We start from the raw sequence: 24412 nt of genomic DNA on the forward strand, positions 1-24412 counted from the left end.
GTGACGACGCCACCGGCCGGGGGGGGGGGGAGGCGGGACCTGGGGCGGAGAGCGGTTCGCGCGCTTCGGGCCTAGTCGGGACTCTCCGCGGCCGCCGCCATATTCCCGGTAACGGGGGCGCGCGGCCGGGGGCCGGCGGGGCCGGAAGGAGGGCCGGGGCTGGCGCCGCGGCGGGGAGGGGGTCGGTTGAGGTGGCGGCGGCGGCGGGTGGAGGGAAGCGCGGGCCTCTGAGGGAGGGGCTGAGGTCCTGGAACTGTGGGAGGGAGCAGGACAGGCCTAGCGGAGGGCGAGGACCGAGCCCGGTTGGAGTGGAGGCGGCCGTAGCTTCCGGGCCCGCGAGGGACTCCGGCTTGGGCCGCCCCCTGGGCCTAACAGGTGCGGCGAAGCTGAACTTGCGGCCTTCGCCGCGGCGGTTCTTCTCGGCGCTGCCCCGGGGCCCTCCCAAGAGTCGAGGCCTGGACTTGGCGGGGGCGCCGCGGGCAGCTTCGGGCGCCCACTCGACGCAGCTCGGGTCGGGCCCGAGGGTGATGGGCAGCGAGCCCCGCGAGCTCGGGCGGCCTGGGAGAGCTGGGGGCGGCGCGAGGCTGGGGGCGGGGCGGGGCGGAGCAGGTGATGCCGGGCTGCTGGGATGCTTCCTCTCTGGAGACCAGAGGTTGGCTAACCCTTGCCCTCCTCCCATCCTGGGACCCTCGTGCCTTAAAATGTTTTACCCTTTTCTGAATACCGTAGTGGCATCTTTCTTACTTTGTCCGTATCTCCGGACTCGAGAGCGTATTTCCGGAGCCATGTCAGAAGGAGTGGACTTGATTGATATATACGCTGATGAAGAGTTCAACCAGGTGAGAGGAATCAGCAGCAGCTTGGGGTTTTCCTCCATCAGTCTACTGGTAATGGTTTCTTTCTCAGTTCAAAATAATTCCCCTTAGTATCGGAGCATTTTCCCCCTAGCGGAGGTTTTGAAGACGACTGACCATTCCTCCTTCTGTTAATTTGAACCTTCAGGCTTAATTGTAAAACATTTAAGAGCAAATAAAAACCAAGTGTAATAGAATGGTGAATCGACCTGTGGAATTTGTTTCCCCGAGTCATACCAAAGTTGAATGACTAACCATAATTAAAAATCAGAGTTACTTCCCTTCCCCCCCCCCCCCCCATGAGACAGGGTTTCTCTGTGAAGCCTTGGCTGTCCTGGACTTGCTCTGTACGCCTGGATAGCCTCGAATTTACAAGATCCGCCTGCCTCTGCCTCCCGAGTGCTGGGATTAAAGCTGTGCGCCACCATGCCCGGCTTCAAAATTACATTTGTTGCAGTATTGTGAGGCTAATTTGCTACTTGTTACTTTGCAATTCTCTCAGCTTGCAGCTCCAGACTCCCCCCTATGGTGCAAACAGTACAAGAAATAACTTTGAAAGATACAGTATACTAAGCTCTTCTCTGGGTGTTTCATCTTTTCAAATAGTTTGACTGTCAAGTCTATAGGCATTTTGGTATGGGTGGAAGGAAGATTAAAAACCATCGAGTAAATTATTTTAAAGGCAAGTCAAAGACTTGTCATCCCAGTTTGAATTTGTGTTATTACATTTTTATTACAATACCAGGGAATTTATACAAATGTTCCTTAAAATAGTAATCGATGAGGTTTAGTTCTTTGTTCTTGAGGTCAAAACTCAATGGAGCGTTTCTATTTAAAACTTTTCTCTTATCATTCTTTTCAGCACTGTTAATCCTTAAGCTAGCTGGTTCTTGTCATTGGTGTATTGGGTACACATAAAGACCTCAGAGGAGTGGGCTAGAGAAGCAGGGTGTCTAGGTTGGACCCTGACTGATAAGAGGCAACAAAAGAGGCTCATATGTCCTGTTTTGTTTTTGTTTTTTTTTTAATGTTGTGCTTGTGTGTAGTGATATGCGCATGAGTGCAGGCTCCAGAGGAGGCCATCAGTGTTGTTGACCTCTACTGCAGCTGACTCACTTTGACCATGAGCCATATTTGATCAAAAAAGAAATTAATAAATGGTTAAGCAATAACTTAGAGGTCATAGACCAGACTTACCCTCACTGCTTTGTAAGGTTGACATTAGCCTCAGCAATTTGTTCATTAATTAGCTTTGTAAAAGTGGGATGGGGGATGGCTTAACTGGTTTAAAGCTAGAATTAATGTGGGAAAATTGAAACAAGTGTAAATATCTTACGTTTTGAAAGTAGAGAAAGGGTACCCCACCCCCATAAGTTAATTTTTGGCAAAGCTGGTTTTAAGGTAATCTGGAAACTGCTAAGTGGTTAAAAAGTCTGGGTAGAATTGTTCAAAGTTGACTTAGATTTAAGGCAATAAGCGTAAGTTGGGTTTTTGAGGGTCTTTAGGACAGTTACTAATTTGCCCCAACTAGCCCTGCATACAACTCCCTCAAGAACACTTTGCTCCCCAAGGAAAATAAGCACACTTACTACACGGAACACTGTGGTATCTGCCTCTGATCTCTGGCAGCATGTGTGGTAAAAACCTTCTGCAGAGTTACTTAATTGCTGTTAAATGGGGAGTCCTGGGACTGCTCTGTTGGACAGGGACAAACTACAAAGATGACTGAGAACTGCCGCTCTGCAGAGTTTCCTGTTTGTTCCTCCTCGTGCTGAGACAGGTTTCACATCAGGAAGGATTTGAACTACTTCTGTTTACTGAGGACTGGCAGAGCTAGTGAGGTGTTTCAGGAGTGTGAATCCCTGTGCTGGAAAAATAGGTGCCATTCCTAACAGTAAAGTGATATTAGCTGGCTGTGGTGATGCACATTCATGATCTCAGTGCTCTGGAGACTGGGGCAGGATTGCTACAAATTGGAAGTCAGCTTGTCTACAGTGTCAACTGTCAGAATCCGCCCCCCACACACCAACAACAACAGGCAATGGACAGTAACAATGCAGAATAATGGGTTACTGATCAGGAAGATGGTATTGAGAACTGGGGAGACATGAGTGTGAGGCCCAGAACTGATTGGTCTTCTAAAAAAAAAATCAAAGAAAAAGTAACCAGCAATCAAGATGGTTTTACTGAGATATATCCAAGTTAGTTACTTCATTGGGTCAGATACCAAGAAGAGACCAGAGGTAGGAACACTGAGCAACATATTGGAAGGCAAAATCAAACTCCTAATAGGAAGTTTCATGGCATAAACAAAGCTTTTTTTTTTTTTTTTTTTTTTTTTTTTTTTTTTTGTCGTCATCTATGTCCTTGAACACAAAATTCTTGCTGAGATAATTTAGTGTTGAATGAATATTTCCAATTTAAGCTTCTCACAATAAAAAATGTAGTATTGCCACCTATAAAATATGGGTCTGTGTTTGGTTTTGCTTTGTGGGATAGGTGATTTTTGTTTCTTAAGACAGGGTTTCTTTCTTTTTATAGCCCTGGCTGTCTTAGAACTTGCTGTAGAACAAGCTAGTCCTGAACTCAGAGATCCGCCTGGGATTGAAGGCATGTGCCCCCATATCCGGCTGCTGTTAGCATTTTTAACTGTGGTTCTGTGGCTTAGGGAGACCATTGAAACTTGGAACATTAAAATTAATTAGATTTTCTTTCTGTAGTGGTAATCTACACAAACAAGGTTCTTCAGGATTTGTTATTTTAGGGATTTTGAAAGAACCCATTGATTACCTTTCAGCTAACAGTATGAAAAGGTTCCCACTGATGTGTTTGCTCTTCAAGTTTAAATGTTCAAATAGGTTCACTGACTTTTTTTTTTTTAACTAGCCAGTTTTTGGTGACTTTTGTCTTATAACTCTTAAATACATCTTGGAATCCCAAACACTACATAAAAGGAACCCTAGTTTACCAGCTTTGACTGTATAACACACTATTTCTTTATTGCCTTTAACTTTCATTTGGAAATCTTTTTCTCTTTAAAAAGCTTTGGTGGGAGGTATAAAGTCTAGTTGTCCTTAATATATTTAGGGGATTGGTCTCAAAATCTTCAGGTGCTTAAATCTATATGTTATGGGCCTGATGATATAGATGTGTAACCCAAGCCACTAATAAGGCTGAGACTAAAGGGATCACAAGTCTTGATAACTTGGTAACTCAGTCAGACCCTATTTCAAAAACAAAACAAAGCTATAGCTCAGTGGTGGACCCCTTGCCTAACATGTTCAAATTCTAGGCAGTACCCCTTGGAGGAGGTAGTTGCATAAAAATATTTTTCTTTCTTTTTGTTTTTTTTTTGTTGTTGTTGTTGTTGTTGTTGTTTTGCTTTGGTTTGGTTTGGTTTTGGTTTTTTAATAAAAATCTTCATGCTTTCCTTTCACACACTGTAAAAACATCTCTAGATGGTGATAATGATTATTTCAGCTTTGTTAGGGGTTGTGTCCAAGGCTTGCCTTTTGCTAGACAAAAGCTCTACCCCTGGATTTTTGGTTTGGTGTTTTTTGTTTTTTATGTGTATAGGTGTTTTGCCTGCATGTTTGTCTATACACCATGTGCATATGCATTGCCTTTAGAGGCTAGAGGAGGGGATCAGATCCCCTGGGACTGAAGTTACAGACAGTTGTGAGCTACCAGTGGGTGCTGGGAATCAAAAGTCCTCAGGAAGAGTGTTTTTACCCACTGAGCTCTCTCTCCTGACCCATTTAAAAATTTTTTTGGTAAAGGATGTTAGCTGGTTAAGTCTCTGGACAGGAAGCTGATAGATATGGAGAGCTAAGTGTAGTGGCTTAATGGGATGGAGTCATCAAGTCCATTTTTGGGAAGGGAGGATTTTGTTTGTTTGTGATTTTTGGTGATTTATTTTTACATTTGTTTTATATATGGCACTCGTGAGATCAGAGGGCAAAACTTGTCTCTGACCGTGTGGTAATTGAACTAGGGTCATCAGGGTTGATAGCAAGTACTTAAGATGGTCTGGTGCAATCTATGCTGGTCTCAAACTCAGTTCAAAGTTGGCTGTGAGCTGCTGATCTCCTGCTTCTACCTCCCAAATGCTGGGATTACATGCACATGTGCCACTTTCCCCAGTTTTAAGTCCTTTTTGTATCTCAAACTACAAGGATAAATCACTGACACATGACACATAAGTACTAGGGCTTGAACCCATGTGTGTGAGGCAAAGTACTCTACTACAATTGAGCTGCATCCCCAGTCCTCTACTCCTTTCTAATTATATTTCTTAGATGGCTGTTAGAAAGCTCAGAGTGTATTCTGTTAGCTTGAAAGTGTCCCTGGGTCATTTGTATAAACCAAAAGGTAACTCCGAATTTTTGTTTCATTTTGTTTTGTTTTAATTTTGTTGCCTACTGGCTTTAACATTCTTTCATCCACCCCTACCCCACCATGTCCCATTCCCCTACCCCCACTTGGTTTTTTTTTAGACAGGATTTCTCTGTGTAGCTTGGCTGTTCTGGATTTGCTTTGTAGACCAGGCTGGCCTTGAACTCACAGAGATCTGCCTGACTGCCTCCCCAAGTTTACAGGCATGTGCCACTATGCCCAGCTGGCTTTAACATTCTTTCTCTCTACTTTATATTTCTATAAAATGTACTCTTAGCTAGGCAGTGGTGGCACACACCTTTAATCCTAGCACTTGGGAGGCAGAGGCAGGCAAATCTCTGTGAGTTCGAGGCCAGCCTGGTCTACATAGTGAGTCCAGAAACCTTGTCTTAAAAAACAAAAAAACTCAAAATGTATTCTTATTAAATAAAATAATAGTTCATAACCTAATATTGAAAATATATTTTTACTACTGTATCTTAGATGTGGTCTTTAATCTGACACCGTTGATGACAGTAGCACATGTATCGCTCTATTCATTATTGACTTCTTTGCTTATTTATCATTTGCCTTTGATCCTCACAGAAGGCTAAAGTCAGAAACTTGCATGCTACAAATCAGAAACTTGCACACTATGAATAAAGTCTTGAAAATCTCATAAGTAATACTAAGAGTTTCAAATCAGGAAGTCTTTCTTACTTTTTCCTAGAGTGGAATGGGGAGGTCTTGTGCATTGCTTTACAAATCATTTAACTATAGGTTCTAAATCAACTAGAATAAAGCAGAAGAAACAAACTGAAAAGTTGGAAGATTCTATTGTCAGTCCCTCATCTTTTAGGACTCGGAGTTCAACAATACAGATCAGATTGACCTATATGATGATGTGTTGACTGCTGCCTCACAGCCCTCAGATGACAGAAGCAGTAGCACTGAACCACCCCCTCCTGTTCGCCAGGAGCCAGCTCCCAAACCAAACAACAAGACCCCTGCAATCCTATATACATACAGTGGCCTGCGGAGTAGACGAGCAGCTGTCTATGTAGGCAGCTTCTCCTGGGTAAGCAAGGATAACCAAAAGTCTTATGGGTGGGCTGGAGGGAGAGCACTGGGAGGTGATGGCATTTTCAGAAACCACTGTTGCACTGTTTTGTGCTCTGATGGGGTTGGATTTCTTTTTCCTGGGATCAGGTTGGATTGATCTCTGAAAGAGAACTATCCTGAGGACGTACTGGTGCCGAAGAAAGCATTGATTAAGTGGGTAGTTGCCTTTTCTGCCATCTTATTACTGCCCCTGACCCTGGGGCATTATGTCTAGCAGGGTCATCTATGGGACGAGATTTCAGAGTGAACACCTTGAACTCTTGGTGGTCATTAGATGGTCCTGTGATAATGGTGGGTGATGGGGATCAAAGACCTTGCTAGCTCTAGGGTACTTGGGATATGTGCTGACTGTTCTATAAAAGTTACTGTGTGACATGTTCTTGGGCTGGCGGTGGGGGATACCAAATCAAGAAATGTATATACTGATGGGGATGTTCCTGGCATGGCCAACTCTAGCCTGTCAGATATGTAATTAAAGTTGCTAGCAGTCTATTTGAAATGATGATCGGCCAGCCCACATGTCAGTCAAAATTAAAATAAATTTTAGTCTTAATCCCCAAACATAGGGGTTGTGGGATTAGATGGGTTTAGAGTTTAGGACAATAGGAAAGGCCTGCACTGATTGAAATAATTGCTGGGCTTTGAGGTGTCCTGTGGGCGGTCATGGTTGTGGCTGGAGTCCTAGATTTGGGAATAGGACTTGGGATATCTGGGTGGGTGGGTATCAGGCATGTAGCTCTTGACATTTCTCCCTTTTCCATCTTGCCGACCCCAGTGGACCACAGACCAGCAGCTGATCCAGGTTATTCGCTCTATAGGAGTCTATGATGTGGTGGAGTTGAAATTTGCAGAGAACCGTGCAAATGGCCAGTCTAAAGGGTGAGGTCTGGATTTGGGGAGCCCCTTTAGTTTGTAACTATTAGGGTAACAGGTCTGTGATATATTTGAACTTGGATTCTAACTCCCTTCTATCCCAGCCTAGCTTACTACCTTGTTTTTGACAAACGGCTATAGATTAGGGACCTAGCTGGAATGAAATTGAACATCCATCTATTGAAGGGGAAATTTTTTAATTTTAAATTCCTAAAAGTAAGAGAAAACAGGAAATGTATGGGGTGCACCTTCTTGTTCCTGGTAGGTTTTGTGTGTGTGTGCATGCACACAAGTATATGTGTTTAAATAGTTTAGCAAGATGCCTTTCCCTTTGTCCAGTGTTTTAAATATTTTACTCCATTTTACTTTGTTCTTCAAGGTATGCTGAGGTGGTGGTAGCCTCTGAAAATTCTGTCCACAAATTGCTGGAACTCTTGCCAGGAAAAGTTCTTAATGGAGAAAAAGTGGATGTGAGGCCGGCTACCCGGCAGAACTTATCACAGTTTGAGGCTCAGGCTCGGAAACGTGAGTGCGTCCGAGTCCCAAGAGGGGGTACGTGGAGACCATCTGTATGATGGGGGGAGGTGTGGGCTTGTTGGTCTAGTGTGGGCTCAGCATGGGATATGGAAGATTTGGGGGAAGGGTTGTTGGTTATGGCTTGGTGGCACAATTAGTGGGTAGGCCTAAGAGTGAGATTTGTATAAACAGCACAGTGATAGGAGTCAGGTTCAGGTTGTTAGTGGGTTTGCCTTTTGACTCTTTTCCTTTTGGCCTTTTGAAAAAGTCAGTTTATTTCCGGGGTCTCCTTCCCATCTGAACTGAAAAATGATTAAAGTGCCTATCAACTGTCAATTCTTAGTCTTCCATAAATGGGCATACCATGAATGGGCTTGCTTTTTAAGTAAGATGTGGGGTTCTCTTGAGTTTTCAAAAAGCAGACACTCTAAAGTGTAATTAAGATATACAAAGGTGGCAGTGATCCTATTGTGAGTATATATTTGGTGTGCTCTGTGAAAATCAACAAGAAGTGTTAGGTAGTAAAAGTTAGGCAGTGTTTCTCCACTGTTGTCCTAGAGAAAGGGAATACTTACAGTTACTGAATACTTAGTTGCTTTGGCAAGTATATCACATTAGTTTTTGTTTGTTTGTTTGTTGTTTTTTAATGCATCATTCTGTTAGCTTGATCCCTTAAGTTCATCTTATCCCCTTTAATCTGACTCCGTTCACTAAACCACCTTCTTATAATACCTTAGTTTCTTTGTTTCAGTTTTCAGTTTTTCGAGGACAGGGTTTCTCTTGTAGTTCTGGCTGTCCTGGCCTCACTCTGTAGACCAGGTTGGCCTCCAACTCAAAGAAATCCGCCTGTCTCTGTCTCCTGAGTGCAGGGATTAAAGGCATGTGCCACCACTCCTGGCTCATACCTTAGTTTCTTAATGAGGCTTTCCTCCTAGAAAGAGGATGCACTGACTAGCCAACAGGTATTCCAGTCAGCTTGGCAGTAAATATTTGTCATTACCAACTAATAAATTACGATTTTGGCTTGTATATCAGTTTCTTGTAAGTTTGAATGGCATAATTCAGTCTCCTAGGGTCTGATTACTCCCTGGTGAATTATTAAAATCAGATATCTAAACCTGAGGAACAATCCAGGCTTATCCTGACTTTTTAAGGTGCAGTTACCCGCAAGGCCCTGCCTGAAACAGTTCAGCCTCCTTTTCTTTCACTGCTAAACGCATTTTATTACATACCTGCTGTCACTGCTTCTACCTAGCTCTAAAACAGTAGTTCCTTGTATTAAGGGGTTATGTCCTTCATGTGGAAATAGAGCCTCTTTAATAGCAACAATTGTCTTTTATATTAACAGCCTAGGTGGATGAGGTGTTAGTTCTAATTGCCTTGGTTAAAGGCACACACTTAGCTTCCTTGACAACCCACATTTTCAAGCCCTTCTGTTTCAGTGTCTTTGTATAATTCAGCCCTACCCTGGTTTCCCCAAGATAAATCTTTAACAGCTATGTTGAAAGTAGTATTCTACCTCTTCTCAGCTTTTTCCTTATGTGTGTTACTTTTTTTTTTTTTTTTTTTTCCCCTGAAAAGAATAGAGCTGGTAGATTCCTCTGTTTTAAAATGGCTGCTTCTCTGAGGACTTGTAACCAAATATACAAATCAATATTGGAACGGTACGTGAGAAAGTGGTTAACTGTTAGAGAGGATTGTACTTACTTTAAAACCTCTTCAATTTATAACAGCTTGAGAAAGGAACAGGTTACCATGTGTTTGAAGCATAAAGAACAGGACTGAGCTGGGTGTGGTGGCGCATGTCTTTAATCCCAGCACTCTGGTAGGCAGAGGCAGGCAGATTGCTGAGTTCGAGGCCAGCCTAGTCTACAAATCAAGTCCAGGACAGCCAAGGCTACACAGAGAAACCTTGTCTAAAAAGAAGAAAAGAAAGAAAAGAACAGGGCCTGTGTCAGGCTGGCAGTATATCATAGTGAAGTAGTCAAGGTATAGTTGATCTCAGCATAGGCTTGCCTTGGGCATTGGCCCTCACTAAAAGTTTTAGTTTCAGAAATGGTTTTTGTGTTTGCTAAGCATCTTTCTATCTGTAAGAATCTCAAGGCCATACTATCTGTTCTGTTGTGTTCTGTTGGGGTTTACTTTAACCAGGCTCAGCTAGCTCTTTCAATGAAATTATGTAGATAGAGCTTTCCCATTCTCCAAGTTTCTGACCAGAGTTCTGTGGCAAATGTTTCTAGAGTACGGCACAAGAAAAAAGGTCAGCTAGTAGTCTTAAGGGTCTCTGAACTTCGGGGGATGTAGGATTTCAGGGCAGGTAGAATCCCAGAAGAACATCAGTGAGCATACTTAAACATTATCATTTGCTCATGGGTTGTTTGGAGCATGTGTATTGAGAATAGGAAACAGGTTTAAGGGTTAAATGTGTTCTAAGACTCTGAAGATCTTAGATGGGCGCATCCTTTGGCATATAAGATTTAAGAGTTACGCTGCTTTTTGAGTTTGTCTTTGTTTTTTGTTTTATTTTGTTTTTTGGTTTTTCGAGACAGGGTTTCTCTGTGTAGCCTTGGCTGTCCTAGACTCATTTTGTAGACCAGGCTGGCCTCAAACTGACAGCCTGCCTCTGCCTCCTGAGTGCTTGAGTTTGTCATAACCAAGATGCTTCTGATTTTTCTTTTGAGGTCAGTGGGAAAGTACCAAAAGGTTTGTTTCTTCTCCCTCAGCTGCTTCACTTGTCTTTAGTGTGGTGCCAGGTGACATGCCTAGTGATGAGCTGGTCCTATTGTTACTTCCAAAGCCTGCCTGGGCAGTAGCATTGTCTTTCTTTTGCTTTGTAGGAATACCTCCACGGGCCCACTCCCGAGATTCTAGCGATTCTGCCGATGGACGGGCAACCCCCTCTGAGAACCTTGTACCTTCATCTGCTCGTGTGGATAAGCCCCCAAGCGTGTTGCCCTACTTTAACCGTCCTCCTTCAGCCCTTCCCCTGATGGGTCTACCCCCCCCCCCAATTCCACCCCCACCACCCCTCTCATCAAGCTTTGGTGTCCCTCCTCCTCCTCCTGGTATACACTACCAGCATCTCATGCCTCCCCCTCCTCGATTACCTCCTCATCTGGCTGTACCTCCCCCTGGGGCCATCCCACCAGCCCTTCACCTCAATCCAGCCTTCTTCCCCCCACCAAATGCTGCAGTGGGGCCTCCACCTGATACTTACATGAAGGCCTCTACACCCTATAACCACCATGGCAGGTAAAAACTGTATTTCCCTGAAGATTTGAGACAAGTTTTCACTATGTAGACCAGGTTGGCTTCAAATTCAAAGCAATCCACCTGCCTAGGCCTCCTGAGTGCTGGCTTTATGTGCTAACCGGGTGAGATGGTGCACTCAGGAGGCAGAGGCAGGTGGATCACTGAGTTTAAGGAGAGCCTGTCCTTACAGAGTGAGTTCCAGGACAGCCCAGACTACACAGAAAAACCCTATCTGAAAAAACAAAACAAAACAACAACAACAACAACAACAACAACAACAAAAAACAAAGGGATTAGAGAGATGGTTCAGTGGTTAAGAGCACTGGCTGTTCTTCCAGAGGGCCCTAGTTCAATTTCCAGCGCCCAGTTGGCAGTTCACAACTGTCTATAACTCCGGTTCCAGGAGCCCTGTCACCTTCATGAAGACATACATGCAGGGAGGAAAAAGTATTTAAAAGAAAGAAAGAAAAAACAACAAAAAACAGTGTGTTTTAGACATTTGTTTTTCCATGAATGAGTACCGAAGTCCTGGGACACAGATTAGTATCTGTCAGGTTTGTTTTGCATGCCTGCATCTACAGCTGCATCTGTGCTTGTGTGCACTTGGAAACCAAAAGACAACCTTTGGTGTTATCCTCAAGCATGTTGTCTACCTTGCTTGACTGAGACAGTCTTTCATTGCTTGGAGCTCACCAAGTATATTAAACTGGGTAGCCAGTGAGCCTCAGGAATCCACCTGTTGCCACTTTCCCAGCCCTGGGATTTTTAAGCATGCTCTCCCATGGCTGGTATTTTCACATGGGCTCTGGTTGGACATTTGAATACAGGTCCTCATTCTTTTGAGGCAAGCATTTTACCAGCTAAGTTATTTCCCCTAATTCCATCAGTGCTTTTTATTATGTTCTGTTTTCATCTTAAGTACTTGACCCAAGTCATACCTTTCATAGCTCCCTTTAAGCAGCTTGTTTAAACTCAGTGCCATAAATGGCTGTTGCAAATGCTACAATGATTAGTACTGTTTCATCAAGCCAAAATTATAAATGTATATGATATAAATCCTGTCCTTAAAGGAAAAAAACAAACATGTAAAACACTTAAGACATAGCCCAGAGAAGAATTGAGTAATGGTACTATAGAATGCGGTGAAAATAATAAAGATTGTCGACAGTTAGGCATGTTATTTATTATCTCTCTACAGCAGAGATTCAGGCGCTCCGCTTTCTACGGTGAGTGAAGCTGAATTTGAAGAGATAATGAAGCGAAACAGAGCAATTTCCAGCAGTGCTATTTCCAAAGCAGTGGCTGGAGCTAGTGCAGGTAATTAATTCTTACTTTACTGCCTTTGCTTCAAAATTTTCCCTTTGTCAAGCTGGGCATGGTGGCACAGGCCTTTAATCCCAGCACTCAGGAGGCAGAGGAAGATGGATCGCTGTGAGTTCAAGGCCAGCCTGGTCTACAAAGTGAGTCCAGGTCAGCCAGGGCTACACAGAGAAACCCTGTCTCGAAAAACCAAAAAATAAAAAATAAAAAAATTCCCTTTGTCATTTCCATCTGGAAAATTTTGTAAAGTTGAGTTGGAGTTAGATGTCAGAAGATGTGTACTTCAAGAGCATAATGCACTTTATTTTCTTGTCTTTGGGGAAGCTCCAGTCATAATCTAGACCTGCTCTTTCTAGAAACCAACTCAGTGCCTAGACTATGGGGAAGCTCCAGTCATAATCTAGACCTGCTCTCTCTAGAAACAAACCAACTCAGTGCCTAGACTATGAGTAATCAACCGTTTCCTTATATTTATTGTAGAATGTAATTGCTGTCTCGGAGGGATCTTCATCTCAGAAGTGGTTTTTAGACCGTATGTCTATGCAGTAGCTATAACACCTAGTACAATTAAAAGCCCTTGGGTTTTGGAAGTGATGCTCAACCAGGTAGTGCTCTGTTATACTAAAAACTCTGGGCAGAGCTGGTCACTGTGAGTAGCCTGTCCTGCCTAGAAAGGCAAGTCTGTTGTTATCCTAAGGTGTACTGCACCCTTTCAGCTAATTTGCCCTGCTCTCAGTGTTAGCTGCCGAATCAGCAGCTAGGATTCTGAAAGCCCTGGACATACAAGAAGAGGACATAGAATGCAAAGTTTATGGATGTAACTCAGTGGGCAGAGCAGTGGCCTGGCATATGTGTTCTTGTCAGTTCTTCCCTCACCAGAAAAATGTACCTTGACTTCTTAAAATAAAAAATAATGCATACTCATTGTTACACAGTATACAGAGGAGTTTAGAGGAAATAGTCAGTTCTTTTTTCAATGCCGGTCTGTTTACACTGAGATGACTGATCAGTAAATCTTCATTTCCCTCCTTTTTCTTACTCCAGTAATAGAAACTATAATATTTATTCACTGTGCCTCTGAAACAGACAGAACTTCCCTGACTGTGTGCAGCTGATGTGCCAGTTCCTGGTCCTTCACAGTACCATCGTCTTTCATAGTTTCTGTCCGTTCTGTTTTTGCTGCTTTGCATAAAGAAACCGACCCAGTTCTTCTTTTTAGCAGACCACTGTGTGGATTCATTGAGTCAGGTTTACATTTGGGTAATGAAAGGTCTAATTATTGAAGACAGCTTTTTTGTTTTGTTTTGTTTTTTAAGATTTTACATAGTTTATATTTATGAGTGCTCTATCTGCATGTACACCTGCACACCAGAAGAGGGCATTAGAGGGTATAGATGGTAGTGAGCCCCCATATGATTGCTGGGAATTGAACTCAGGACCTCTAGAAAAGCAGACAATCCTCTTAACCACTGAGCCATCACTCCAGCCCCAGCATGATGTTTTAAATGTACAAGTATAGGTGTGTAAGAGAGATAATGATTATTCTAGGCAGTTTATATACCATAGTGGTCCCATAGAACTTGTGTGTGTGTGTGTGTGTGTGTGTGTGTGTGTGTCTGTCTCTAGTGAGACCATAAATAAGTTTATGTAAGTACACTCTGGTATTTGAACAATGATGAAACTGCCTAACAGCAAATTTCTTAGTATGTTACCCTGTCAAAAGCTGTATATTAAATATACACATAATAGACTTTGTATATTATGTATACATATAATAGAGGTGTATGAGTTACAAGAAAATATAAGTCTGATTATAAATTTAAAATAATGTGTAAGCTGGGCGTGGAGGCGCACACCTTCAATGCCAGCACAAAGGAGGCAGAGGCAAGTGGATCTCTGTGAGTAGAAAGCCAGCCTGGTCTACAAAGAGAGAAACCCTATCTTGGGGGGGGGGGGCATTGGTGAGGGGGAGAAAGAACAAAAGAAAATAAAAATAAAATAATGTGTAGACCCAGTCAGAGGTAGTGTCACACACCTTTAATCCCAGCACTTGGCAGGTGGGTCTCTGAGTTCAACTCTAGACAGCTAGAGTGAGACCCTGTCTTAAAAAAACAAGAAATAATAATAATCTGTAGACTCAACTACAGTGTTTTTTAAAATATGAAAATCCTGTCAGGACCACCTTCTATGATTGGTGGGTGTATAATTTTGGTTGTTTTACAAAAATTAACTACAAAGCTGTATATGTAGCTTGGTGATAGAGCCGTTGCCTAGTATACTCAAAGCTCTGGTTTCAACCCTTACTATCACACACTGCAAAGTTTTTGTTTTGTTTTTTATCTTTTTACTTCCTATAGTTTGGACACATTAATACATCTTAGTATCTATTATGTGTTGAGCCCTAGTGTGTGTCTGGCACTCTGTTATACATTTTAAGTAGCTAGCTTTGTTTGCCTACAGATTTACCTCATGAGTTTAACAAGTAGTAATCCATAAAGCCATTGTCCCTTAATTTATGTAGCCTAGCCAGGCCCTAGCAAAGATAAAGCAAATAAATATTATTAAAACATGGTTAAACCCAGCACTCAGGAGCAGAGGCAGATAGATTGCTTTGAGTTCGAGGCCGGCCTGGTATACAAACTGAGTCCAGGACAGCCAAGGCTACACAGAAAAACCATGTCTTGAAAAACCAAACCAGACAAAACTTGGTGAAATATTCACAGTTCTATGAAGAGAAAATTTTTAGAGTTGTTGGCTCAAATGTAGGGACAGTTTTTTTTAGACTTATTTTATGTGTATGTGTTTTGCATGTGTATATGCATATATGCCACACCACATACATTCTTAGGAGCCAGGAGGCCCGTTGGACTCCCTGAAAGTGGAGGTACAAGTGATGGTGAGCCATGTAGGTGTGGAAGTCAAACCCAGGTTCTCTACAAGAGCAACAAGTGATTTTTAACAGTTGAGCCTTCTCTTCAGCCCCAGGACAGTTTATTTTAATCAGTATTATCAAATAGCCCTTGGACAATGATGCCCTGATTATAGAGCCACTAGCCTATGTCAGAGTCGAAACTAGACTGTAGCTGTCATTCACTTTGTTTTTCCAATTTTTTTTAAAAGAGATTTTATTTTTTATTATGTATACAGTGCTTTGTACCTGCAGGCCAGAAGAGGAAATCAGAACACATTATAGATGGTTGTGAGCCACCATGTGGTTGCTGGGAATTGAACTCAGTACTCTTAACCTCTGAGCCAGCTCTCCAGCCCTGTCATTCACTTTTATACCTGCTATATCTGCCTTGTCCGTTTTACTATGGGTTTTTGTTTGTTTGTTTTTCCAAGACAGGGCTTCTTTGTGTAGCCTTGGCTGTCCTGGACTCATGTTGTAGACCAGGCTGGCCTGGAACTCACAATGACTCACCAGCCTCTGAATCCTCAGTGCAGGGATTAAAGGCATGTGCCACCACTCCCGGCTCTTACTATGGCTCTTTAGAACAGCTAGTCACTTAAAATTTATGTCCTCCTGCATTCTCTTTGTGGTCCAGTTTGGTTACTGCCTCTGTTCATCTTTGGCCTTTCCCTCCATCCTTACCAGGGGATTACAGTGATGCCATTGAGACACTACTCACAGCCATTGCAGTTATCAAACAGTCCCGAGTCGCCAATGATGAGCGTTGCCGTGTCCTCATTTCCTCTCTTAAGGACTGTCTTCATGGCATAGAGGCCAAGTCATACAGTGTGGGTGCCAGTGGAAGCTCTTCCAGGTGAGTTGATTGCTTTGGGGGCTAATTGGCCTTTACCAGTACCCTCCTGAAGCTTAGTTGGGAAAAGAGTATCTGATAACGGTCTGGATTAAAGAGAGATCTCACATTTACATCTTTACGGAGAAATTAATGAGACGTTTTCATTAATTAAGTATTGTTAATGTCTGAAACCTGTGTTCAGTAGGAGCAGTGGCCACTTTTTAGGAGAAAAAGACTTAAAGAACACAGGCATCAGAGCTGGGAGGTAGCTCAGTGATAAGGCTTTTTGCTTAGCATGCATGAGGCCCTAGGTTCAGTCTTCCGCACCATGGGCTCAGGGAAAAGGGGGACTAGGACTAGTTGGATACAGGGGATTTTAGTCATTGGCTTAGGTTTGAATCTCAGTTCTGTTGCTAACTAACTATATGACCATCTGTGGTATGGAAGTTAGTACCTTTCCAAGAACTTCTGAAGAAAACCCCTAGTGCTTACCTATAGACCTGTTGTAAAGATGAAATCATAATACTTGAAAAATTCTAAATACTCCATCCAATACATTAGTAAGGTCTCGACAGATGACAAATCTGTCAGTCATTTATCCCAAAAAGATTAGGCTTCAAGGAGCTAAGATCCTCAGACAGCACCCCTAGGATAGAGAACCAAGAATGTTTTAGGCAAGCACTGGGAGATACAGAACCCCACGTGAAAGAATGTGTTAGGCCTCTGAGCTAAGACTGAAGGGTCTTTCTGACAGGAAAAGACATCGGTCCAGGGAGAGGTCACCCAGCCGGTCCCGGGAGAGCAGCAGGCGGCACCGAGACTTGCTTCATAATGAAGATCGGCATGATGATTATTTCCAAGAGAGGAACCGGGAACATGAGAGACACCGGGATAGAGAGCGGGACCGGCACCACTGAAAAAGGTGGGAAGAAGCTCTGTTCCTGGCCAGTGGATTTTGTGTAAACTGGGCATGGTGGCTCATGCTTATAATCCCAGTACTTGGGAGAGAGAGCAAGGCGGGAGGATTGCCATGAGTTAAAGGGCAGCCTGGACTACAAAGTGAGACCTTGTCTCAAAACAAAGAGAGAGATTTGTAATAGAGATATTCCATCCTCCCTCAAGTTCTTAATAAATGAAAACCATTGTTACTATTATTACCACATTAATCCCAATTCCCAAGTAAAAGGAAAAACTGACCAAGGCAGAAGAGATTGCTAACTTTCATGATACAACATTAAAACTTCAAGAATTTTTATTCAGCTGGGCATGGTGGCCCACGCCTATAATCCCAACACTTGAGAGGCAGAGGCAGGTGGATCACTGTGAGTTCAAGGCCAGCCTGGTTACAAAGCGAGTCCAGGATAACTAAGGCTAACACAGAGAAACCCTGTCTTGAAAATACAAAAAAAAAAAAAAAAAGAATTTATATTCATTAAAAATGTTAGAGTAATCACTTCTTGGCCTTTTGGCTAAGATCAAGTGTAGTATCTGTTCTTATCAGTTTAATATCTGATACGTCGTCTATCCGAGGACAATATATTAAATGGATTTTTGGAAGTAGGAGTTGGAATAGGAGCTTGCTCCGTCCACTCCACGCATCAACCTGGTATTGCAGTACCTCCTGGAACGGTACACCCCCTCGGGGGAATAATGCTGTTTAAAATAAGAATTCGCAGTGTAACCAAGCAGGAGAAATTTAAGAAAAGAAACTGTATCTAGGGCAGCCAAGGCTACACAGAGAAACCCTGTCTCAAAAAAAAAAAAAAAAAAGTTAGAGTAGAAAACTATTCTGAAAACTCTTTAATAGCTTCAGAGACCCTACGAATAATTATAATAAAAGGATATTTTTTGTTTTAGTAAGTTTTGTTTTTATAGGTGATTGAAAAGGTAGGTAGGATTGTCTGACTCAGGGACTACATCAGTAGTATTTAGGCCTCTTGTCTCTCATCTCTGCTTTTCTGTATTTTCATTCACAGAAAGATCTCCATCTTGGAGGATGAGCCTGTAGCTCTTGAGTTTTATCCCACCATTTTGCATCTCAACTGAAAGAAAGCTGCTAACTAGGATTGTTTGTGGTGTATGAAGGAGTGGGTGTTGGTTGGTTCTGTTTCTGTGGAGATGTATAAAATAGACCAGAATATGGCCAGGAGGATCTGTCTGATCTGTTGTCTGCTTGATTGTTCTGAAGTAGTGCTGGTGAGCATGTTCTGTAGGGTTGTTTTATTTTGTTTTTAGTTTTTTTGTTTGGTTGGTTTTGTTTTGAGAGAGGATTTGTGTAGATTTGGCTGGGAACCCTTACCTCTTGTGCATAGGTCGTGGTAAACTCTGAAACTCTTTGAAAGTTCTGCAGCATTCTACCTAGGAACAAACTACTAATAGACAAGAAAGCATTTCCCTGTTTTGCCCTCTGCTTTGTTGTTGGTGTTGTCTGCATTAACTTCTTTGGGTCTTTTTTTATGTGGTCATGGCTGTCCTAGGCTCATTTTGTAGACCAGGCTGGCTTGGAACTCAGAAAAATCCTGCTCTGTCTCTCAAGCTGGTATTAAAAGCTGCCTGGCACTTAATGCCAACAGATTTGTAGCTGAGGGTGTTTTTGACATCTTGCACAGAAAGTAAATGTAATGATAAAACTTACTAATGTTTTCAATCTACACCTTTCTCTATCACCCCATTTATTTATTTATTTATTTATTGTTTGTTTGTTTTGGTTTTTCGAGACAGGGTTTCTCTGTGTAGCCTTGGCTGTCCTGTACTGCTTTGTAGACAAGGCTGACCTTGAACTCACAGTGATTCGCCTACCTCTGCATCCAAGTGCTGGGATTAAAGGCCTGTGCCACCACACCCGGCCTATCCCCCACTTTAAAAAAAAAAATAAGCTTCATGCTTCTCATTTTATCTTGTCTTTTCAATATTTTTTTCACATAATATATTCTGATCATTAGTTCCTCTTACTTGTCTGTTGTTAAAATACCAGTTTGACCTAATAATGTTTATTATCAGGCCTTTATTATTACGTCAGTATTTTCTAACCCTCTAACAATCAATCAAGACACAGACACTCGTTATATTTTAAAATAGCCTTAGTTAACCTGAGGCAAGGCAGATATCAATACCCTAAACTACTTCCCATAGTGGGGCAGGTATGGCACACCTGCCCCAATCCCATGCCATCTGCTTCTAATAATTTCTATCAACTACCTCCCATCCATAATCTCATATACTTGTTAAAGTTCTTCATCTGGGCCAAATCTCCATCCACACCAGCCACGTGCTTCTCCTCCATCTAACCCATGAAGGCACAACCTTCTTCTCTCTAGTCTCTCTTCTTCCCCAGATTCTCTGTCTCCCCAAGCCTGGGGACCTTGGCCACGCCTATCTCATTTGCCCTCAAAATACATCAGACCAACCCCCAACACCTGTCTTCTCCCAGATCCTCCCAACCTATCAAATTCCATGCCTTCTTTCTTTTTCTTTAGTAAACAAACAGGCGGAGACTTTCTCTTTTCTTTACTTATTTCATAGAGTCCTAAAATGTAGAATAACCCCCCAAAGAGCCAACAGCTAAGCTCTGAATGGGTTCTGTATTTGTCTTTCTAGATTTTTGCAACAGATTGAGTTTTAAAAGGTGTTCACATTAACATACATAGCCTATGGAAACTCAGGTTAATGAAGATGGAGCCCATAAGTGGCCTTGGCCACCTTTCTTGGTGGGGATGGACAAGGTGGGCATGAGGTGTCTTGGTCTACCCTTTCCACTTCAGTAAGTACCAGCATCACCCTCTCTCTTTTGAACTAGCACAACTTAAGCATTATTTAAAACCCAAAACAGCTGGACAGGTGGTGGTTGTGCGCGCCTTTAATCCCAACACGTAGGAGGCAGAGGCAGGTATGTATCTGTGAGTTCGAGGCCAGCCGGGTCTACAGGGTGAGTCCCAGGACAGCCAAGGCTACACAGAGAAATGCTGTTGGGGGTGGGGAGGATCCAAAACAGCCAGTGCTGGGTGTTGTGATCAGATTTGTAATAGGAGGCCTAAAAACCATCACTTTATATGATGTAAGTATGTGGTTTTGGGAATTGATTGGGATAAGAGTGAGCTGAAAGAGCCAGGGGTGGTGCATGCCTTTAATCCTAGCATTCAGGAGGCAGAGGCGGGCATATCTCTGAGTTGGAGGCAAGTCTTGTTTCAGAGCAAGTTCCAAGATAGCCAGGGCTACACAGAAAAACCCTATCTTGAAAAACAAAAAAGAGTGACCAGGAAAGGAGCTGTCAATTGGTCTATACAAAGCAGCAGTTGTAGTGCCCAGAGCCATATTAAGTGTACTTACTAGAATATACAGCTGCATGTCATCACCATTCCTTCTGGCTTTGCTTCTTTAACAACCTTTTTACAGTGAAAAGGTAGTTACAAAAGTAAAAATAAAAATTACATGACTGGTATAGGCCTGTGATGAAATGAGGAAAACTCACTCTTGGTGGAATTTTCCACATCACTTCTTTCCTAGTCCTAACATATATGTACAAGTGAATCAGACACTTTAAAGAATTAAAATAAGAGAAAAAAAATCATCTTAAAGTTTCATGGTAGTCTGAATTCCATCTTCATTTACTGAATTGTAGTATGATTTATTTTGTGTGCCTGGCCCTTTTAAGGACCCTGTGCCCTTCGGTGTCAATTGCCTCTTGGGCTTCTGAGAACAGGAGAGGATATAAAAAGCCAGTGAGGCTGAAAGAGAGAGGGAATAGGATTGGAGAGTAGACAGGAGGAGGATCCAGCTAGAGAAAAGTAGGGTGAGAGAGGACAGTTGATGACGGAAGAAAGGAGAGTGGGTAGGGCTAGCAAAGGGAAGAGATTAGCAGAGTGAAAATAAACAGTTGGAAGTGAGCTGGGCTAGCAGAGTGAGAAGACAAGACAGTTGGTGACAGTTGAGCCAGGAGAAGCTGAGCTCAGCCAGAGAAGATACTAAGAGACAGAAGAACCCACAAAGTAACAAAATAGCAGAAAGTAGCAAAAGAATGTAGCTTAGGTTTCATGTTAGGGGAGTGGACAGGTCTCTGTAAAGAATTTAATCCTCAAATGTATACACACACCTTTAATCCCAGAACTTTGGGAGACAGAGGTGGGCTGATCTCTGTGAGTTGGAGGCCTACCTGGTCTATAGAGTGAGTTCCAGGACAGCCAACGCTACACAGAGAAATCCTGTCTCAAAAAACCAAAAACAAACGAACAAAAAACAATTGTATTTCTATGCTGTGAACAAGTGTTCTCTGATGAAGAAAGGTGTGTTTTGTGCAGAGGCATCAGTGGAACAGCAGCATTCTCTTCTGTTCTTCAGGGGAGGCCCTTAGCTCTAGGGCTTGAGTGTAATGGGCCAACTAAAGGGATGGATCTTTGACTTCTGCCTGCATTCAAACCCTACTTCCAACACCAGTTCTCTTGTTGTACCAGTTATCCTCTACATCTCATCCTGTAAGGACACTTCACAAATGCCATTTCTTCAGGGCACACATGTGTGTGCTTTGTAGTTTGAGGTTGTTCCTAGGTGGATGTTTCTTACTTGAAATAGTCATTCTCACTTCTCCATATTCTCCTGATCCATTGAAAACTGAGTTTTTTGTTCAAGTTTGATTCCACTTATTAAAGGCTCAGCCATTTGTGCTGGTACATGCCTGGAAGACTAAGGTAGGGGGATCATGATTTCAAAGCAAGCCTAAGCTACACAGCAGCACCTTGTCTGGAGAAAACAATATTCATAAGCCCAAATGTTAGAAAACAAAGAAGGCACTAAGCTTCGGTTTTTTCTTTGTAGAAACTGGGACAAATACTTGCACATATGTGTAGAGAAGCCAACAAGATAAAGATCATTCTGAGGCTGAATAGCCCACTGAGTATAATGCCAACCCAGAATTAGGATAAGGCAGCATGCTGTGTGTGTGTGTGTGTGTGTCTGTCTTCCTGGATGTTTTTACAGTTAAGCTTCTTTACAAAGGTCATTATATAAAGGGTGAGCATTTATGTATGGCTGCAGTTCCAGGCTTGGTTTAGTAAACATACACCTAAATTTAATTCTCCCCTTTCCTTTGATTGTTGGTTCTGTTTTATGCCATCAAGTGACCATACTACCATCTGCATGTTTCAGGTGTGTTAGGGACTTTAAGATTAGCAATGTGGCAAGTGGCCTAGCAGACCCTTCCTATTTGGGTAAGGCTGTGAGGTGGTTTTGATGGTGACTACTACTATTTCACTCTTTTATGCTCTGCTTTTGGTTCTGGCCTTGGCTGAATGATTCCTATTTAGTATTCTTGTACTTTTAGATCCTCGCCCACAACTTTACTACGAAAAGTTTTAAAATCATTTGCATTGTATTCAGTACTACCTAGCTGTGTGTCTGCTTGCACATGCATAAGCGCACTGGAGTCTGTGTTGTGATTTGGTTTGTGGGGTTTTAGGTTGTGTGTGTGTGTGTGTGTGTGTGTTGTGATTTGGTTTGTGGGGTTTTAGGTGTGTGTGTGTGTGTGTGTGTGTGTGTGTGTGTGTGTGTGTGTGTGTGTGTTTATTTGGAGGATGCTCTGTATTGTTTGCTCCTCTCCCCCTGCCTGTCTTTCTTTCTCCTTAAAGTAAGGTATGCCTTGCCCAGAATAGATTTTTCAGAAGCCATGTTTCCTTGCAGCAATAGTTCTTGAAATGTTAGTTTCTATCCTTCCCAGTTAAAGTATTCTCAAACTGCTTTCAGAGATCTCATTCCATTGTCTGGCTTTTCCTCTTAGCATTAAAGTAAGGTGCCGCCATTTTGGTTTTTCTTAATCTCTCCTCACTGTGCTTTCTCCAGTCACTCCCTTACGTTACTCCATGCCAGACAGTCCACTGTATTCTACTTTGCCAAGCTTGCTTGTTTTGACTTAGGTTCTGATTTCAGGAAATGCCAGTGAATCTCATATAAGCCCCTATTGATGAGAAAGTGGCCTCTAACTGGTGTTTTCTTCTGGTGCTTTCATTGCAGGAGTCTGGGTGGAAGCAAATTGTTTTTAATGGACTTGCATCTCCTCACCTTGATCAGGACAAAAGGACGGAGGCCGCTCCACCCCTTTCCCCTCTTCCAAAACCCTAACTTCCTCCAGGCAATACCCTCTGCCCTACAGGATTGACGATGGCTTGGCAGCCCTCCCAATCCCACACCTCCTGTTTGCCAGGGGAGAAGAACCTAAAGACTTGATGGGGTAGGGAATGAGGGCAGACAGGAAGACAGCAACATATCCAGCCCATAGTCTCCATAGAGAATGGTGCTTCGTCCAAGGAAACCTGAGTTTCTGATTCCCCAGGAGCAGTCAGTGGTGAGGTTACTGAGAGAAAACTTCCTTCCCAGAGGAAATGGATCCTCTGTGTGGGATCTTAGGAGAGTGACTGGGTGTGCCAAAAATGCCCAGGGTTCTGCCCTCAATACTAGATTGATGGGGCCAAGAGGGTCCAAACCCTGCTAACATACCACTTTGTTCAACTCCTTTACTTTCCCAGCCCTTTAAGGAGGGACTATGAGCACAGAAACTACCTTGTGACAAGCTGCTGTTCGGTTTCTCCTCTCACATATTTACAGTTTATTTCCCTTGCCTCCTAGAGGGCTGAATCCTTTTGACTCCTTGCTATCTGACTCCTTAGTGGACTTGCTCCTCCAAAGCAGAACCCAGGAAATTACTTTCTGCTGGAAGCCTAGTCCAGCCAGTTACCACCATTTGCTGCTTCAGGCTTGGTTGTCTGTTGCAATAACCAGCTCTTAGGTAGTCCCTTTTCCTGAGGCTTTCCATTTAATATGGACTCCTTCCCCAAGAAGGCTTCTTCCTTGTTTTAGAGGAAGGTATTGCCTTTGGGACTTAGGGATGTCATGGGTCCCCAGTAATGACTACCCGTAGTTAATAAAACACCAGAAGTGTTGGGAAGAAAGCAATTTAGCAGGATGTGGCCCACTCACGTGGGCTTTTTTTCAGGTTTGATGTAAGCATAGGCTTGCATCCCCTAGGTACATACTTTGACTTACTATGGGGTAACTCATCACTAGTAGGCAGGTAAAGTCATGAATGTGTCGTGGTTTTTTTTTTTTGTTTGTTTTATTTTGTTTTGTTTTATCCTTTGACTCTAATACTCCCTCCCTACCCCCTGACCCCCCCCCCCCCACTCTGCCTGGAGGTGCTTCCAGCCTTTTTAACAAAGAGCAGAGAAGAAATGGAGCATGACTTAAGTGAACTCAGCTCAGAGTTCTAAGGACCAGCATATTGGTGGCCATTTTCTACACAGGCAAATGGAAATGCTTTTTTCAGCATCCAAAATGTGATAGGTTGCTCCTGATGGAGTCAGTCACAGCCCTGGA

The 24412-nt window shown here is 42.9% G+C and overlaps 1 protein-coding gene and 1 non-coding gene across 8 annotated transcripts; both read left to right on the forward strand.

Annotated features, from left to right (window-relative positions):
• The first annotated feature begins 25 nt into the window (after positions 1-25).
• On the forward strand, positions 26-24151 carry Cpsf7 (cleavage and polyadenylation specific factor 7). Of its 7 annotated transcripts, none has more exons than XM_051146129.1 (10): positions 26-108; positions 730-839; positions 6088-6306; positions 7126-7229; positions 7603-7775; positions 10577-10991; positions 12190-12308; positions 15907-16075; positions 16809-16976; positions 23054-24151. In XM_051146129.1, exons 2-9 carry the CDS (start codon positions 786-788, stop codon positions 16969-16971), a joined length of 1416 nt encoding a protein of 471 aa, XP_051002086.1. In that variant the 5' UTR covers positions 26-108; positions 730-785; the 3' UTR covers positions 16972-16976; positions 23054-24151. The 7 variants fall into 7 exon arrangements, with proteins under 7 accessions (XP_051002086.1, XP_051002087.1, XP_051002083.1 ...); XM_051146130.1 differs by lacking the exon at positions 26-108 and adding an exon at positions 233-375; XM_051146126.1 differs by lacking the exon at positions 26-108 and having other exon boundaries at positions 585-839.
• On the forward strand, positions 17504-17694 carry LOC127190179 (U2 spliceosomal RNA). The gene has a single exon (XR_007830694.1). It is a non-coding gene; the product is annotated as a U2 spliceosomal RNA (small nuclear RNA).
• Positions 24152-24412: the final 261 nt, after the last annotated feature.

This window comes from Acomys russatus, chromosome 5 (assembly GCF_903995435.1).
Source record: "Acomys russatus chromosome 5, mAcoRus1.1, whole genome shotgun sequence".
Lineage (NCBI taxonomy): Eukaryota > Metazoa > Chordata > Mammalia > Rodentia > Muridae > Acomys > Acomys russatus.